At 48.0% G+C, this 19165-nt stretch overlaps 1 protein-coding gene across 3 annotated transcripts in view; it reads left to right on the forward strand.

The window, feature by feature from the left end:
* Nucleotides 1-19165, forward strand: part of CCDC141 (coiled-coil domain containing 141) — a 179725-nt gene that overhangs the window by 102740 nt on the left and 57820 nt on the right. For all 3 annotated transcript variants that reach the window (XM_066575765.1, XM_066575767.1, XM_066575768.1), the window contains exons 12-14: nucleotides 5128-5289; nucleotides 7637-7813; nucleotides 16965-17090. In XM_066575765.1, coding sequence (XP_066431862.1) covers nucleotides 5128-5289; nucleotides 7637-7813; nucleotides 16965-17090 — 465 coding nt within the window. The remainder of the gene's footprint in view (nucleotides 1-5127; nucleotides 5290-7636; nucleotides 7814-16964; nucleotides 17091-19165) is intronic.

Genomic DNA, 19165 nt, shown 5'->3' on the forward strand with positions numbered 1-19165 from the left:
GGCCAGGCATGGCACGTGCGTGAGGCTGCCGAGCTGCAGAGCCGCCACCAGGTTACGGCCGTTGTCACACACGACCATGCCCGGTTGGAGGCTCAGCGGCGCAAGCCAGCGGTCGGTCTGCTGTGTCAGACCCTGCAGCAGTTCGTGGGCCGTGTGCCTCTTATCGCCTAAGCTGAGTAGTTTCAGCACGGCCTGCTGACGCTTGCCCACCGCTGTGCTGCCACACCGCGCGACACCGACTGCTGGCGACATGCTGCTGCTAACACATCTTGATTGCGAGACAGAGGAGGAGGAGGAGGAGGGTGCTTTAGTGGAGGAAGCATACACCTCCGCAGATACCACCACCGAGCTGGGGCCCGCAATTCTGGGGGTGGGTAGGACGTGAGCGGTCCCAGGCTCTGACTCTGTCCCAGCCTCCACTAAATTCACCCAATGTGCCGTCAGGGAGATGTAGTGGCCCTGCCCGCCTGTGCTTGTCCACGTGTCCGTTGTTAAGTGGACCGTGGCAGTAACCGCGTTGGTGAGGGCGCGTACAATGTTGCGGGAGACGTGGTCGTGCAGGGCTGGGACGGCACATCGGGAAAAGTAGTGGCGACTGGGAACTGAGTAGCGTGGGGCCGCCGCCTCCATGATACTTTTGAAGGACTCCGTTTCCACAACCCTATACGGCAGCATCTCAAGGCTGATGAATTTTGCTATGCGGACGGTTAACGTTTGAGCGTGCGGGTGCGTGGCGGCGTACTTGCGCTTGCGCTCCAACAGCTGCGCAAGCGACGGCTGGACGGTGCGCTTAACTACACTGCTGGATGGGGCCGAGGACAGCGGAGATGAGGGTGTGGGTGCAGGCCATGAGGCGGTAGTGCCTGTGTCCTGAGAGGGGGGTTGCATCTCAGTGGCAGGTTGGGGCACAGGGGGAGAGGCAGGGGTGCAGACCGGAGGCGCTGAACGGCCTTCGTCCCACCTTGTGGGGTGCTTGGTCATCATATGTCTGCGCATGGTGTTGGTGGTGAGGCTGTTGGTGTTGGCTCCCCGGCTGAGCTTTGCGCGACAAAGGTTGCACACCACTGTTCGTCGGTCGTCAGGCGTCTCTGTGAAAAACTGCCAGACCTTAGAGCACCTCGGCCTCTGCAGGGTGGCATGGCGCGAGGGGGCGCTTTGGGAAACAGTTGGTTGATTATTCGGTCTGGCCCTGCCTCTACCCCTGGCCACCGCACTGCCTCTTGCAACCTGCCCTGCTGATGCCCTTGACTCCCCCTCTGAAGACCTGTCCTCCTGAGTAAGCGTTGCACACCAGGTGGGGTCAGTCACCTCATCGTCTTGCTGCTCTTCCTCCGAATCCTCTGTGCGCTGCTCCCTCGGACTTACTGCCCTTACTACTACCTCACTGCAAGACAACTGTGTCTGATCGTCATCGTCCTCCTCACCCACAGAAAGTTGTTGAGACAGTTGGCGTAAGTCCCCAGCCTCTTCCCCCGGACCCCGGGAACTTTCGAATGGTTGGGCATCAGTGACGATAAACTCCTCTGGTGGGAGAGGAACCGCTGCTGCCCAATCTAAGCAGGGGCCCGAGAACAGTTCCTGGGAGTGTTCCCGCTCCTGAGCAGGTGTCATTGTAGTGGAGTGAGGAGGCTGGGAGGAAGGAGGAGCAGCAGACAGAGGATTCGGATTTGCAGCAGTAGACGGCGCAGAACTGCGTGTTGACGATAGGTTGCTCGAAGCACTTTCTGCCATCCAGGACAGGACCTGCTCACACTGCTCATTTTCTAATAACCGTCTCCCGCGTGGACCCATTAATTGGGCGATGAATGTGGGGACGCCAGAAACGTGCCTCTCTCCTAATCGCGCAGCAGTCGGCTGCGACACACCTGGATCAGGAGCTCGGCCTGTGCCCACACCCTGACTTGGCCCTCCGCGTCCTCGGCCGCGTCCACATCCTCTAGGCCTACCCCTACCCCTCAGCATGCTGTATTACCAGTGATTTGATTTCACAGGCAGGAAATAAATTGGCGCAAGACTGCAGCCAAATATAATTTTTTCCCTTTTTTGAAAACGAAAGGCCCCACTGCCTCTAGTGAATGAATAATCTAAGTTTAATAACTGTGCTGTGTCCCTGCTAATGTGTCACAGAACGTGAGGGTAGCAGAGTTATTAACTCTGGCAGAGCAGGTATTTTTTTTCCCAATTAAGGAAAGCAAATGGCGAAGCCAGGAGTAAAACGTAGCTGGGTGCGTCTGATTTTTAAACGTTGCACACGCAGCCGACACGTGTCCACCGCCCTTAGGACGGACAGAGGCAGGACAAATACAATTATTTTCAGTTTTTTTGCACCAAAAGGCAGCACTGCGTATATTCAATGAACATGAGAAGTTTAATAACTGTGCTGTGGCCCTGCTAATGTGGCACAGAACGTGAGGGTAGCAGAGTTATTAACTCTGGCAGAGCAGGTATTTTTTTTCCCAATTAAGGAAAGCAAATGGCAAAGCCAGGAGTAAAACGTAGCTGGGTGCGTCTGATTTTTAAATGTTGCACACGCAGCCGACACGTGTCCACCGCCCTTAGGACGGACAGAGGCAGGACAAATACAATTATTTTCAGTTTTTTTCCACCAAAAGGCAGCACTGCGTATATTCAATGAACATGAGAAGTTTAATAATTGTGCTGTGGCCCTGCTAATGTGGCACAGAACGTGAGGGTAGCAGAGTTATTAACTCTGGCAGAGCAGGTATTTTTTTTCCCAATTAAGGAAAGCAAATGGCAAAGCCAGGAGTAAAACGTAGCTGGGTGCGTCTGATTTTTAAACGTTGCACACGCAGCCGACACGTGTCCACCGCCCTTAGGACGGACAGAGGCAGGACAAATACAATTATTTTCAGTTTTTTTCCACCAAAAGGCAGCACTGCGTATATTCAATGAACATGAGAAGTTTAATAACTGTGCTGTGGCCCTGCTAATGTGGCACAGAACGTGAGGGTAGCAGAGTTATTAACTCTGGCAGAGCAGGTATTTTTTTTCCCAATTAAGGAAAGCAAATGGCAAAGCCAGGAGTAAAACGTAGCTGGGTGCGTCTGATTTTTAAACGTTGCACACGCAGCCGACACGTGTCCACCGCCCTTAGGACAGACAGAGGCAGGACAAATACAATTATTTTCAGTTTTTTTCCACCAAAAGGCCGCACTGCGTATATTCAATGTATAATAACTGTGTTGTGGCCCTGCCTACACAATTCTTTCCCTGCAGTATCAATGGAGGGTGCAATGCTCTGCAGAGGCGATTTTGAGAAGAAAAAAAAAATGCAGCACAGCTAACAGCAGCCAGCACAGTACTGCGCACGGTTAAATATGGCCCTAGAAAGGACCGTTGAGGTTCTTAAAGGCTACACTCACTCCTAACACTCTCCCTGCCTATGCAGCACTTCTGTCCCTAATGCCGGGTGCAACGCTCTGCAGAGGCGATTTTGAGAAGAAAAAAAAATTGCCACTGCTAACAGCAGCCAACACACAGCTATCAGTGGCCCTAATAAGGACCTTTGGGGGTCTTGAAGCCTACACTAACTACCAATTCTTTCCCTACAGCAGCTCCGGTACAAACAGCACTGTCCCTCATCTAACTCACACGGCATCTGAGGTGAGCCGCGGGAGGGGCCGACTTTTATATTCGGCGGACACCTGATCTCCCCAGCCACTCACTGCAGGGGGTGGTATAGGGCTTGAACGACGCAGGGGGAAGTTGTAATGCCTTCCCTGTCTTTCAATTGGCCAGAAAAGCGCGCTAACGTCTCAGGGAAGGAAGTGAAAGTAACCCGAACAACGCATGGTGTTCGTTACGAATAACGAACATCCCGAACACCCTAATATTCGCACGAATATAAAGCTCGGACGAACACGTTCGCTCATCTCTAATCCTAATCTAATATAAGAAGCCTACAGGCTTTTTTTTTGCACCACACTTTGACCCCTCTGCCTAATCTTTTGTGGATGATTTTGGTGTCATTAGATTAATGACATCCTCACCACCACCGTAAAATTATAAAATTTAAGTTTGATATATCGAGTGATCTGCCGGGCAAGATCAAAGTTGCTATGTTAAGTCCAGCGGCACTAGGGAGAGTGAAGTGTTGCTAAGCAAGTGCGGGACGCGAGCGGGCGCCGAGGGGGAGGGAGAGGGAGAGGGGAAAGAGAGAGAGCTCTGCTACATGCAGGTATATACACTCAGCTCTGCTACACACAGGTAAATACACTCGACTTTGCTACATGCAGGTATATACACTCAGGTCTGCTACACGCAAGTATATACACTCAGCTCTGCTATGCGCAGGTAAATACACTCTGTTCTGCTATGTGCAGGTATATACACTAAGCTCTACTACGCACAGGTAAATTCACTCAGCTCTGCTACATGCAGGTATATACACTCAGCTCCGCTAAATGCTGCTATATACACCTAGCTTTGCTACACACAGAGATATATACCCAGCTCTGCTACACACAGGTATATACACTCAGCTCTACTACATGCAACTTTATACACGTAGCTTTGCTACGTGCAGGTAAAAACACTTAGCTCTGCTACATTTAGGTATATACACCCAGCTCTGCTACACGCAGGTAAAAACACTCAGCTCTGCTACATGCAGGTATATTGTGGTCTATAGCTCAGTGACTATATTCTCTCTCTGTAGTAGATCCAATCTGTAGAGTATACCAGACATGCAAGATATTACTGCAGAATACACCAAATATACTGGGGATTCTGCAGTAACATATACTATACTATACTATGGGGTATAATATACCGACATGTAATATACACTAATTGACTGTTGCCATGTCCCCAAAATGTGGAAGACCAAGAAGTGGAGGGCAAATAATTCAAGCTGAATCCTCGGCTCGAGGGTCCTTAAAACATTTACAACCATTTTTCCAAACATTTTATGTTCGCGTAGCGATGGATCAATCTAGTTGAACTGAATGAGGCTAAGTTGGAATGCCAGGCATAGCCCACGAATAAGAGTAGCACTGTTTCTCAAAAAATACCACACGATTCCTTTAATGTGCGCCATGCTGAACATTCTCAGTTAGCAACACTGTTTATATACCTAACAAAATGATGTCTTATTACTGAATTAAGCTGGATTCCCACATCCAACACCTAAAAGAAGTATTTACACCAAAGCCAGATGAAGCAACCACGGCTACGCTGGAGATGGCAGACACACAGACTCAGAACATGCTGGATGAACTGCTCTCCGTCCAGGATATGGGACAAAATAGTTTGAACATAATAAGAATGGTGAGGATGTAAATGGCTTTATAGATACAGATTGAAATTCTTCCATGTAGCATATATTTGATATCAGTCTATACTTTTCCTCACTGTAAAGAGAAACTCCATTAAAGGGCCACTCCAGCAAAAATACAATTTTCCACCAGTGCAACTAATTGCCTTTCACACCCTGGACGTCTACTACTGTGTTTCCCTGTAAATAAGACGCTGTCCTATATTAATTTTTGCCTAAAAAAAGGCACAGTGTCCTTTTTTCAGGGGATGTCTTATACTTACCCAGCCGCCGTCGTCTGTATCCCTTGCGCTGGTCCTCACTCTGCTGACAGGATTCTCTTCTCTTGGTAACGGGGCTTTGAATACCCCGCCTCCGGTAAGCACTGTGATTGGATCGAGCGCCAGCCAATCAGAACCGGCGCTCAATGAACCAATCACAGCCATTCAGTGATGTCATTCACTGAATGGCTGTGAATGATCGAGCGCCGGCTTTGATAGGCTTGCACTTGATCAAATCACAGCACTCTCTTACCGGAATTAGGGTATTCAAAGCCTCATCACCAGAAGAGAATCCTGTCAGTGTCGAGGGCTGCAGCCTGCCACAGCGCTAGAGACCAGCGCAAGAGACACAGACGCCAGCGACAAGGTGAGTATATTTTTTTAATCTAGTGTAGCTAGTGTAGGGCTTATTTTTGGGTGGGGGGTTATATTCCACACACACACACACCACCCCTCTAAAATAAGGCTAGGACTTATTATTGGGGTAGGGCTTATTTTCAGGGGACCATTACATTCACTTCCATGCAGTGCTGCCTCCTGTCTGATATTTATCAAACATCATCTTGGTTTTAAGATTTGTCCCGGCTTTCTTTTCCTCTACGTTATCTATGTAGCAATCCCAGGATATATCAGCACAGCATCACAAGTCCAGTCATAGCTGGTCAAGTGATGCAGAAAGGACATGTGATACAGGGAGGACAGTGTGATCATCATCACCCTCCATGGGGGAAAATTATTAAGACTGACATTTAAAACGCTGGTCTTAATAATATTTCCCATTGTGCACGATGAGCCTAATACATACAGAGGTGCACGGCTCTTCAGGTATTAGGTGCATCTCAGCTTCTCCGTACATCTACGCAGAAATGTACACCTGATCTGATCTACTGTTCATTCCTGGTATAATGTATGCTAGTTTTGGATATACATTATACACAAATGTGTTAGCCTGGGGTGGGCACTCCTATCCTGAGTAGCCATGCCCCTTTTAAAGAAGTGGCGGATGGTGAAGCAGACAGCAAAAAAGTGCAAACCTTTTGAACAAAATTCCCAGTTGCACAAAAATGTGCAAATTTTTTTACACCAAAAACTGGCATAAAAGATTTTATGAAAGTCCCCCCATAAGGGTACAGTCACAAACTGCCAACTCCTTTACTATAGCTGTGCAACAGGAGCCTCTAATCATCATCAGTAACTGTGATAGAAGTTTCTGTACCCTCTTCTGAAGAGCTTGTATGGTACAGTCCATGCAGTTTCATCATACTGCAATACTGGTGACTGAAATAGTAACTCTTTGAGAATCACATGACCCATCTGAAGAGAAGACTTTCAGATAAAAAGGAATATCTAAACAAGTTACAGTAAATACTTGTCAACGCATATACACTGTTTCCCTGAAAATAAGACATAGCATGATTTTCCAGAATTTTTGAGGATGCAAAATGATTTTTTAGGCTTTTTGAGGATGCTCCAAAATGAAGCCCTGCTAACAGTTAATTAAAAAAGTCAATTTAAATAGTGTCCAGGCAGCTATACATGTAAAAAAGTTAAACCTTTTTGAACAAAAATTAATATAAGACACTGCCTTATTTTCGGGGAAACATAGTATGTATATATATGAATAAAAATAAATTTTACTGGAGTGACCCTTTGAAGGTGATATAGTCAGAAACTATAAAAATCTAGCATATTTGCAAAAGATCCTTGTAAAACTTTTTGATACTTTAATTTGTTTTTACTCGGTGGCATTTAGAAGACCAATCTGATGCTACTTGGGAATTGGCACCAAACTGCAAGTGTGCAGAGTCAAAAGTATTTCAGTGCGAAAGTGCAGTAATTAGTCTACATAAACCTCTATATGAACTGTATATACAAAACTCACTTTGATACAATCTAAATCGTTTGCAGAAATGAATATAAATGACATAATTGTAAAATTCTGGTACATCTGAAGGAGATTTATAATGATAAATGTTATTCATATGAGACTTATCTATTTTATATAAGAACATGATCAAGTGAAGCTGAAAGCATAAATCTCCATTACCATTAAATCAATGCAACCTTCTATGGCTTACAGATGAACAGGAACACTATTCTGAAGAACACACACGTGCAAAAGGTGGAGAAGATAATGGCGAATTTAAATAAGGAAAAGGCTGAGATAATAAACCTATGGTCAACCTTGAGACAACATGTCAATCAAATAAACTCTTCCAAGCACCAATGGAGAACAATTAAAGATCAGCTAAGATCGGTATGAGTAGAACACAGAATATGGAGTTTACATTATATAAAGTCCTCTATTGATTATTTTCTTGTGTGTCCCCATTAACTGGAATCCATACTTAGTTATAGGCAAAGTTTGTGGTATTTTAGAGGAAGACTGCTACGTTCACCATGTTTGGCATATCTATAGAATATACCAAAAAGGTCAGATGAGAGACCCACATCTATCTCCAGAACAGAAGTTCCCCAACTCCTTTCCAGCGTGGTGAACCAGCCACTAGAAACTACATCCTTGTAGATAATGAGATGAGCGAACACCAAAATGTTCGGGTGTTCGTTATTCGAAACGAACTTCCCGCGATGTTCGAGGGTTCGTTTCAAATAACGAACCCCATTGAAGTCAATGGGCGACCAGAACATTTTTGTATTTCGCCGATGCTCGCTAAGGTTTTCATGGGTGAAAATCTGGGCAATTCAAGAAAGTGATGGGAACGACACAGCAACGGATAGGGCAGGCGAGGGGCTACATGTTGGGCTGCATCTCAAGTTCACAGGTCCCACTATTAAGCCACAATAGCGGCAAGAGTGGGCCCCCCCCCCTCCCAACAACTTTTACTTCTGAAAAGCCATCATTAGCATGGCATACCTTTGCTAAGCACCACACTACCTCCAACAAAGCACAATCACCGCCTGCATGACACTCCACTGCCACTTCTACTGGGTTACATGCTGCCCAACCGCCCCCCCTCCCCCCCACAGCGCACACCAAAGTGTCCCTGCGCAGCCTTCAGCTGCCCTCATGCCACACCACCCTCATGTCTATTTAGAAGTGCGTCTGCCATGAGGAGGAACCACAGGCACACACTGCAGAGGTTGGCATGGCTAGGCAGCGACCCTCTTTAAAACGGGCGGGGCGATAGCCCACAATGCTGTACAGAAGCAATGAGAAATAGAATCCTGTGCCACCGCCATCAGGAGCTGCACACGTGGGCATAGCAATGGGGAACCTATGTGCCACACACTATTCATTCTGTCCAGGTGTCTGCATGCCCCAGTTAGACCGGGCTTTTTAATTCATAGACACAGGCAGGTACAACTCCCTATTGTGAAGTCCCTGTCGACCGACAGCATGGGTGGCTCCCTGGAACCCACCGGCGGTACACAAAAATATCCCATTGCATTGCCCAACACAGCTGAGGTAGTAATGTCGTGCGTAATACAGGTGGGCTTCGGCCCACACTGCATGCCCCAGTCAGACTGGGGTTCTTTAGAAGTGGACACATGTAGGTTAAACTCCGTGTGCACCTACAGCATGGGTGGCTCCCTGGAACCCACCGGCGGTACACAAAAATATCCCATTGCATTGCCCAACACAGCTGAGGTAGTAATGTCGTGCGTAATACAGGTGGGCTTCGGCCCACACTGCATGCCCCAGTCAGACTGGGGTTCTTTACAAGTGGACACATGTAGGTTACACTCCGTGTGCACCTACAGCATGGGTGGCTCCCTGGAACCCACCGGCGGTACACAAAAATATCCCATTGCATTGCCCAACACAGCTGAGGTAGTAATGCCGTGCGTAATACAGGTGGGCTTCGGCCCACACTGCATGCCCCAGTCAGACTGGGGTTCTTTAGAAGTGGACACATGTAGGTTAAACTCCCTGTGGACCCACAGCATGGGTGGGTGCCAGGAAGCCACCGGCGGTACATAAATATATCCCATTGCATTGCCCAACACAGCTGAGGTAACGTCAGCTGGAATGCAGGTGGGCTAAAAATTAATTTGATTACACTGTAGGCGAGGGCCCACAAAAATTGCTGTATCAACAGTACTAATGTACATCCCAAAAATTGGCCATGGCCAGCCAAGAGGGCAGGTGAAACCCATTAATCGCTTTGGTTAATGTGGCTTAAGTGGTAACTAGGCCTGGAGGCAGCCCAGTGTAACGAAAAATTGGTTCAAGTTACAGTTCCAACGCTTTTAAGCGCATTGAAACTTTTAAAAATTGTTTAGAAAAATTATTTGAGTGAGCCTTGTGGCCCTAAGAAAAATTGCCCGTTCAGCGTGATTACGTGAGGTTTCAGGAGGAGGAGCAGGAGGAGGAGGAGGAATATTAGACACAGATTGATGAAGCAGAAATGTCCCCGTTTTGGATGGTGAGAGAGAACGTAGCTTCCATCCGCGGGTGCAGCCTACGTATTGCTTACGTATCGCTGCTGTCCGCTGGTGGAGAAGAGAAGTCTGGCGAAAACCAGCCTTTGTTCATCTTGATGAGTGTTAGCCTGTCGGCACTGTCGGTTGACAGGCGGGTACGCTTATCTGTGATGATTCCCCCAGCCGCACTAAACACCCTCTCCGACAAGACGCTAGCCGCAGGACAAGCAAGCACCTCCAGGGCATACAGCGCTAGTTCAGGCCATGTGTCCAGCTTCGACACCCAGTAGTTGTAGGTGGCAGAGGCGTCACGGAGGACAGTCGTGCGATCGGCTATGTACTCCCTCACCATCCTTTTACAGTGCTCCCGCCGACTCAGCCTTGACTGGGGAGCGGTGACACAGTCTTGGTGGGGAGCCATAAAGCTGTCCAGGCCCTTAAAGACTGTTGCACTGCCTGGGATGTACATGCTGCTCGATCTCCGCACCTCCCCTGCTACCTTGCCCTCGGTACTGCGCCTTCTGCCACTAGCGCTGTCGGCTGGGAATTTTACCATCAGCTTGTCCGCAAGGGTCCTGTGGTATAGCAACACTCTCGAACCCCTTTCCTCTTCGGGAATGAGAGTGGGAAGGTTCTCCTTATAGCGTGGGTCGAGCAGTGTGTACACCCAGTAATCCGTTGTGGCCAGAATGCGTGCAACGCGAGGGTCACGAGAAAGGCATCCTAACATGAAGTCAGCCATGTGTGCCAGGGTACCAGTACGCAACACATGGCTGTCTTCACTAGGAAGATCACTTTCAGGATCCTCCTCCTCCTCCTCAGGCCATACATGCTGAAAGGATGACAGGCAATCAGCCGATGTACCGTCAGCAGCGGGCCAAGCTGTCTCTTCCCCCTCCTCCTCATCCTCCTCATGCTCCTCCTCCTCCTGTACGCGCTGAGAAATAGACAGAAGGGTGCCCTGACTATCCAGCGGCATACTGTCTTCCCCCGCCCCCGTTTCCGAGCGCAAAGCAGCTGCCTTTATGCTTTGCAGGGAATTTCTCAAGATGCATAGCAGAGGAATGGTGACGCTAATGATTGTAGCATCGCCGCTCACCACCTGGGTAGACTCCTCAAAATTACCAAGGACATGGCAGATGTCTGCCAACCAGGCCCACTCTTCTGAAAGGAATTGAGGAGGCTGACTCCCACTGCGCCGCCCATGTTGGAGTTGGTATTCGACTATAGCTCTACGCTGTTCATAGAGCCTGGCCAACATGTGGAGCGTAGAGTTCCACCGTGTGGGCACGTCGCACAGCAGTCGGTGCACTGGCAGCTTAAAGTGATGTTGCAGGGTGCGCAGGGTGGCAGCGTCCGTGTGGGACTTGCGGAAATGTGCGCAGAGCCGGCGCGCCTTTACGAGCAGGTCTGACAAGCGTGGGTAGCTTTTCAGAAAGCGCTGAACCACCAAATTAAAGACGTGGGCCAGGCATGGCACGTGCATGAGGCTGCCGAGCTGCAGAGCCGCCACCAGGTTACGGCCGTTGTCACACACGACCATGCCCGGTTGGAGGCTCAGCGGCGCAAGCCAGCGGTCGGTCTGCTGTGTCAGACCCTGCAGCAGTTCGTGGGCCGTGTGCCTCTTATCGCCTAAGCTGAGTAGTTTCAGCACGGCCTGCTGACGCTTGCCCACCGCTGTGCTGCCACACCGCGCGACACCGACTGCTGGCGACATGCTGCTGCTAACACATCTTGATTGCGAGACAGAGGAGGAGGAGGAGGAGGAGGGTGCTTTAGTGGAGGAAGCATACACCTCCACAGATACCAGCACCGAGCTGGGGCCCACAATTCTGGGGGTGGGTAGGACGTGAGCGGTCCCAGGCTCTGACTCTGTCCCAGCCTCCACTAAATTCACCCAATGTGCCGTCAGGGAGATGTAGTGGCCCTGCCCGCCTGTGCTTGTCCACGTGTCCGTTGTTAAGTGGACCGTGGCAGTAAGCGCGTAGGTGAGGGCGCGTACAATGTTGCGGGAGACGTGGTCGTGCAGGGCTGGGACGGCACATCGGGAAAAGTAGTGGCGACTGGGAACTGAGTAGCGCGGGGTCGCCGCCTCCATGATACTTTTGAAGGACTCCGTTTCCACAACCCTATACGGCAGCATCTCAAGGCTGATGAATTTTGCTATGCGGACGGTTAACGTTTGAGCGTGCGGGTGCGTGGCGGCGTACTTGCGCTTGCGCTCCAACAGTTGCGCAAGCGACGGCTGGACGGTGCGCTGAACTACACTGCTGGATGGGGCCGAGGACAGCGGAGATGAGGGTGTGGGTGCAGGCCATGAGGCGGTAGTGCCTGTGTCCTGAGAGGGGGGTTGCATCTCAGTGGCAGGTTGGGGCACAGGGGGAGAGGCAGGGGTGCAAACCGGAGGCGCTGAACGGCCTTCGTCCCACCTTGTGGGGTGCTTGGCCATCATATGTCTGCGCATGGTGGTGGTGGTGAGGCTGTTGGTGTTGGCTCCCCGGCTGAGCTTTGCGCGACAAAGGTTGCACACCACTGTTCGTCGGTCGTCAGGCGTCTCTGTGAAAAACTGCCAGACCTTAGAGCACCTCGGCCTCTGCAGGGTGGCATGGCGCGAGGGGGCGCTTTGGGAAACAGTTGGTGGATTATTCGGTCTGGCCCTGCCTCTACCCCTGGCCACCGCACTGCCTCTTGCAACCTGCCCTGCTGATGCCCTTGACTCCCCCTCTGAAGACCTGTCCTCCTGAGTAAGCGTTGCACACCAGGTGGGGTCAGTCACCTCATCGTCCTGCTGCTCTTCCTCCGAATCCTCTGTGCGCTGCTCCCTCGGACTTACTGCCCTTACTACTACCTCACTGCAAGACAACTGTGTCTGATCGTCATCGTCCTCCTCACCCACAGAAAGTTGTTGAGACAGTTAGCGGAAGTCCCCAGCCTCTTCCCCCGGACCCCGGGAACTTTCGAATGGTTGGGCATCAGTGACGATAAACTCCTCTGGTGGGAGAGGAACCGCTGCTGCCCAATCTAAGCAGGGGCCCGAGAACAGTTCCTGGAAGTGTTCCCGCTCCTGAGCAGGTGTCATTGTAGTGGAGTGAGGAGGCTGGGAGGAAGGAGGAGCAGCAGACAGAGGATTCGGATTTGCAGCAGTGGACGGCGCAGAACTGCGTGTTGACGATAGGTTGCTCGAAGCACTTTCTGCCATCCAGGACAGGACCTGCTCACACTGCTCATTTTCTAATAACCGTCTCCCGCGTGGACCCATTAATTGGGCGATGAATGTGGGGACGCCAGAAACGTGCCTCTCTCCTAATCGCGCAGCAGTCGGCTGCGACACACCTGGATCAGGAGCTCGGCCTGTGCCCACACCCTGACTTGGCCCTCCGCGTCCTCGGCCGCGTCCACGTCCTCTAGGCCTACCCCTCAGCATGCTGTATTACCAGTGATTTGATTTCACAGGCAGGAACTAAATTGGCGCAAGACTGCAGGCCAAATATAATTTTTTCCCTTTTTTTAAAACGAAAGGCCCCACTGCCTCTAGTGAATGAATAATCTAAGTTTAATAACTGTGCTCTGGCCCTGCTAATGTGTCACAGAACGTGAGGGTAGCAGAGTTATTAACTCTGGCAGAGCAGGTATTTTTTTTCCCAATTAAGGAAAGCAAATGGCGAAGCCAGCAGTAAACCGTAGCTGGGTGCGTCTGATTTTTAAACGTTGCACACGCAGCCGACACGTGTCCACCGCCCTTAGGACGGACAGAGGCAGGACAAATAGAATTATTTTCAGTTTTTTTCCACCAAAAGGCAGCACTGCGTATATTCAATGAACATGAGAAGTTTAATAACTGTGCTGTGGCCCTGCTAATGTGGCACAGAACTTGAGGGTAGCAGAGTTATTATAACTCTGGCAGAGCAGGTATTTTTTTTCCAAATTAAGGAAAGCAAATGGCGAAGCCAGGAGTAAAACGTAGCTGGGTGCGTCTGATTTTTAAACGTTGCACACGCAGCCGACACGTGTCCACAGCCCTTAGGACGGACAGAGGCAGGTCAAATATAATTTTTTTCACTTGTTTTACAAGCAAAAGGCCGCACTGCGTATATTCAATGAATAATAACTGTGTTGTGGCCCTGCCTACACAATTCTTTCCCTGCAGTATCAATGGAGGGTGCAATGCTCTGCAGAGGCGATTTTGAGAAGAAAAAAAATATGCAGCACAGCTAACAGCAGCCAGCAAAGTACTGCACACGGTTAAATATGGCCCTAGAAAGGACCGTTGAGGTTCTTGAAGGCTACACTCACTCCTAACACTCTCCCTGCCTATGCAACACTTCTGTCCCTAATGCCGGGTGCAACGCTCTGCAGAGCCGATTTTGAGAAGAAAAAAAAATTGCCACTGCTAACAGCAGCCAACACACAGCTATCAGTGGCCCTAATAAGGACCTTTGGGGGTCTTGAAGCCTACACTAACTACAAATTCTTTCCCTACAGCAGCTCCGGTACAAACAGCACTGTCCCTCATCTAACTCACAAGGCATCTGAGGCGAGCCGTGGGAGGGGCCGACTTTTATATTCGGCGGACACCTGATTTCGCCAGCCACTCACAGCAGGGGGGTGGTATAGGGCTGGAACAACACAGGAGGAAGTTGTAATGCCTTCCCTGTCTTTCAATTGGCCAGAAAAGCGCGCTAACGTCTCAGGGAAGGAAGTGAAAGTAACCCGAACACCGCATGGTGTTCGTTACGAATAACGAACATCCCGAACACCCTAATATCCGCACGGATATCAAGTTCGGACGAACACGTTCGCTCATCTCTAATAATGAACTGAAAAGTGCCCAAACATATGCATGTGTCTCTAACATAGTAACATACCTTGCCTTCCTCTGGATCAACAGGCTGAACTAGATGGACATTGTCTTCATTCAGCCTAACATACTATGTTAGCCTGTTACTATGACTCTCTGCCTTGGCATAGGTATTGGTCTGAGAGGTGGTACGCACATCTATCTGATATTTATGACTTATCCTGTCTATGGTACAAAACCCATTTTTTTAATCATGAATGTCCTGGAAAATTCCTCTGATACCATCTAACTACCATTTGGCAAGGTACATAAGACATATGTTCTCTGGCTTCAATACACATACAGTAGATTGCTGAAAGGTTTACTGACATATGTCTGTCCATACAGACTGATACATGGATGTGGTATGTACGTGGATATATATTTTGTTTACTGCCGGCCTTTAATTGACTGCATAGAGTCATCAATCCCAATCATTACCATCCCTCTTTCTGGGGGAGCTGCAATCCAAAAGATCAAGTGGCTGTGACTCTCGTTTCTCCAACCACCTTAAAGGCATGACCAAAAAAAACATTACTGGAAGTTCTCAGTCTACAGTCTGAGATCAGTAACTATGTTCCACTTCTCTAATACCTGCAAATGTAACCCCTGGTATTAACACTTACACATTAAACATAGTTGCAGCAAACCTAAACTCGACCCTTAAGGGATTCTTTCATCAGGTCCATGCTGCCTGAGACAGGATTGCATGTTTCCCCCATAATTGTTTTAGTCTGAAAACACTGCAGCATTTCCAAATAACTATGCCTTGAAGTTTGTCTGGGAGCTGGAGTCATGGTGGCGGGCTGCACTGGTCATTCTCCGCCTGTGGCCTGAAGACTGACGGCTTTTCCCCTTTTGTGCAAAGGGAACATACTAAATTTGGCAAGTCGCTGGTGGCCTGGCCCCTTCCTATCAAGCCCTTCCCATTTTTTAAAAATGTGCAAGAGCAGTGGATAATGAAGAAAACTCACAAACATTTTGCTCAAATTAGACTATTTGGTAATCCCGTCACTTTTGGCTTCCAGTGAAGTAAAAGTAAGGAATTTGATCGTATATGTTTCTAATTATTTTATTATTTGAATTATACTAATAAGTTGCAAGAATATACTTTGCCGGCACTGTGCTAATGGGCAAACTTTCTGTTATGGACTCATGTTTCCTGCAAAAGGCAAGAAGACTATAATAGATTAATACTTTAAAGGGGTGTTCGCATCTCAACTTCTCATGGCTGAAATAAGAAAACCCAGCCCTCTGTTTTCGACCACCTATCAGAAACAGCGCTTCAGCATAGTGCTGTTTCTGAACTCAAATTTTTTTTTGTGAACAAACTCTTTTTATTGAAAAAGGTACATAGAGGGTAACCCCCCTCCCTGGGAAACCGTCTACATAAGTGGACACGCAGGTCCTTGCGGCTTAATTGCAGCACATGAATAACAAAAAAGGAAAAGAAACCCTTATGTCCAGTTGGAGAAATTATTGCAGAAACTGTTTGACATACCTAAGATACAATTAAAATGTTGTCTTCCTACCTAGTGCAACCTAGCACCATTGAAATAGAAAGCAACTCAAAGAGATGGGAGGGGGGAGGGAAGGAAGTAGGGATGTAGGGTATGGGTGTATTGGGGTAGGGAGAGGGTGGGAGGAACTGAAGTGCACATTACTAAAAGAAACAAGAATTGTTCTAATACATATTAGATACAATGATTCATATTTGGGTTTACTTTGTCTTCACTATAACCAACCCAAGGTGTCCAAAATGACTGGAATTTGGCCCCTGAGTCTGTTTCCCAAGCTGCGATCTCTTTAAAGTGGAAAATCTGAGAGACTTTTTCTCTCCACTGTGCTACTGTAGGACATGTTATGTTGTTTCCGTAGCTCCCATTCACTTCAATGGAGGCTACACAAACAGTATGGCTGTTTTGGTAGTTCCCTGTCCATGTGGCCAGCAACTATAGCAGCAGTTTCCCATCTGGGCTATGAAAAGCCTAGACTAGAATACCCTTTTAATACAGATCTCCATTGCCTTATATGAGGGCTTCGTGTATGGTTCCATATTCAGAAAATTGTCTATAACAGAAATGCTGACATAGAAAATTTTTACAGATTCGGCAATTCATTTAAGAGATGAGGCAATGTAATTTCAGAAATTCCGAGGATGATTATTAGATCATTATTTTTTTAGGCTAATAGCAGGCTACAAGAACTGGAGCAGGATCTTCAGCCTTTGTCTTCACTGATCCTAGAAAATGACACACAAAATATTGTGAATGCACAAGAAAATCTGTATAACATCAAGGCGAAGTTCGAGGTGAGGCATCACTACTGTGTATATGGAATAGAAGTATAAGTTTGAAAACTCTTCTTTCAGTGACTGACAGATGTTATTATTGTATATATTGAGTTACAAATACTTTTACTATTCGTGAGTGTTACAAAACCCCATATATCCCTCCACTGCTACAGTACACTATTCTGTAATTTATCTTAAAGCATCTCCATTCAACCCATGTTTTATACATGATTCTTTCCACTTAGGGAATGTAATTCAAATATTAAATCTTTAGTTGCTTCCTCACTAGAAAGAGACCTAGAAAAACAGCTGTCAGGGTTTGAATCTGGGAACTCCTGTGGTCCAGGTTGCATCTCTCTCTGTTGAGCTCTTCAGCCTGCTGGACAGCTTCCCTGCCTAAAATTTGTTCAGTTCTTGCTTCTGCAACCCAGCTTCGGATTAGCTCCACCCCGCATTAATTAGCCGCACTATTTAAATCTGTCCCTGTCCCTCCCTCAGTGCATGGTATGGAGCTTCCAGCCTGTAATCAAGCTCCTATGCCCTGCGTCTTCTCGCTTGTCCTTTGCCAGAGTCACCATGTACTCGGACTGACTGCTGACTGCAGAAGCAGAAAGGAGAGGAGCTTGATTATAGGCTGGGAGCTCAATAACCACACACTGAGAGAGGGACAGGGACAGGCTTAAATAGTGTGGCTAATCAGTGCGGGGTGCAGCTAATCCAGAGCTTGGTTGCAGGAGCAAGAACTAGACAAGATTTAGGCAGGGGAGCTGAACAGCTCAGTAGGGAGAGATGATGCTTGGAGCATGGGAGTTTCCAGGTTCAAACCCTGACAATAACTTTCCTATGAAAAATTCATATCTACAATTGCTAAGTGTCTTTAACCTATGGAGCTCGCGATGCTACAAATTTACAACTTTTAACCCTTTCCAATCCAATTTTGGATTCAGGGTTTCCTAAAAGGCTTGCTCTTTTGGCTGTTATACAATGGTGCCATCTGCTGGCTAAAGCCAGTGTTTGTATGCCAGAGACGCTCCCACAGCAGCATGGCTGGCAATAGACAGTAAGAATACCCTGTCGGACGTCTTCTGACATTGGAGGTGTACAAGCTTCAATCAGAATGTAGGAAGACATCAGACAGTGGATTGGAAAGGGTAAACATGCCTTGATATCTTCCAGCGGTCTGAGCATGCCAAGAGTTTAAGTGATGCACCACCTATTGACCAGTTCCATGTTTTTGCAGCTATATCCCAGTATTTATATATGAATGGAAGCAATTTTGGACCAGTAGGACTGTCTGCTACTAGTATAGCCTATTTCTTTGTTTTTTAACAGATGCTTCATTAAAGGTGTTTTCCAGGCCTCAGATACTGATTATCTATTCTTGGGATAAGTCATCAATAACGGATAAGTGATGGCCCCACTCCTAAGCACAGCTATCGTAAAGGAGTATTATGGACATTTACTGTTGATGATATATCTTCAGGGTAGGTCATCAATAGTTGATTATCCTGGGTCGACCACTCAAGATCCCTGACAATCAATTGATTCTCCGGCCCACTGTAAGTGCCGCAGGGCCGAACATCTGCATCAGTCGTCAAAGCCACAAGTCTAATAGAAGGCTTCAGTCCCATTGAAATTAACAGCTGATCAGTTGGGGTGAAAGAGTAAGTGCTCCATTAATCTGATATTGATGACTTATTCTGAGAATAGGTTACCAATATTTGAGTTCTGAAAAATCTCTTCATGTTCTGTATCCTCAGGATAGGTCATCAATAGTTATCGGCGAGTGGTCCGTCACTCGGAATCCCTGATGATCAGCTGTTCCCCTGTAATTGCATAGAACCCTGGAAGTAGGTTTCCCTGTTAACATTGCAGTAGTCCGGTTTGGTACTACAGGCACATCTCCCATTGAATTCAATGGGAGCTGTACCAACAGCATTAAACGGGCTGCTGCACTACAAACAGTGCTATCTGCTTCCAGCACTATCCACACTGACAGTGCTCTGGGAAGCCTTAGCGGTGAACTGCCACTGATCAACTATGGATGACCTATGAGGAAGATAGGTCATCAATAGTAAAAGTCCCGGCATTTC

This window comes from Eleutherodactylus coqui, chromosome 8, assembly GCF_035609145.1.
Source record: "Eleutherodactylus coqui strain aEleCoq1 chromosome 8, aEleCoq1.hap1, whole genome shotgun sequence".
NCBI lineage: Eukaryota > Metazoa > Chordata > Amphibia > Anura > Eleutherodactylidae > Eleutherodactylus > Eleutherodactylus coqui.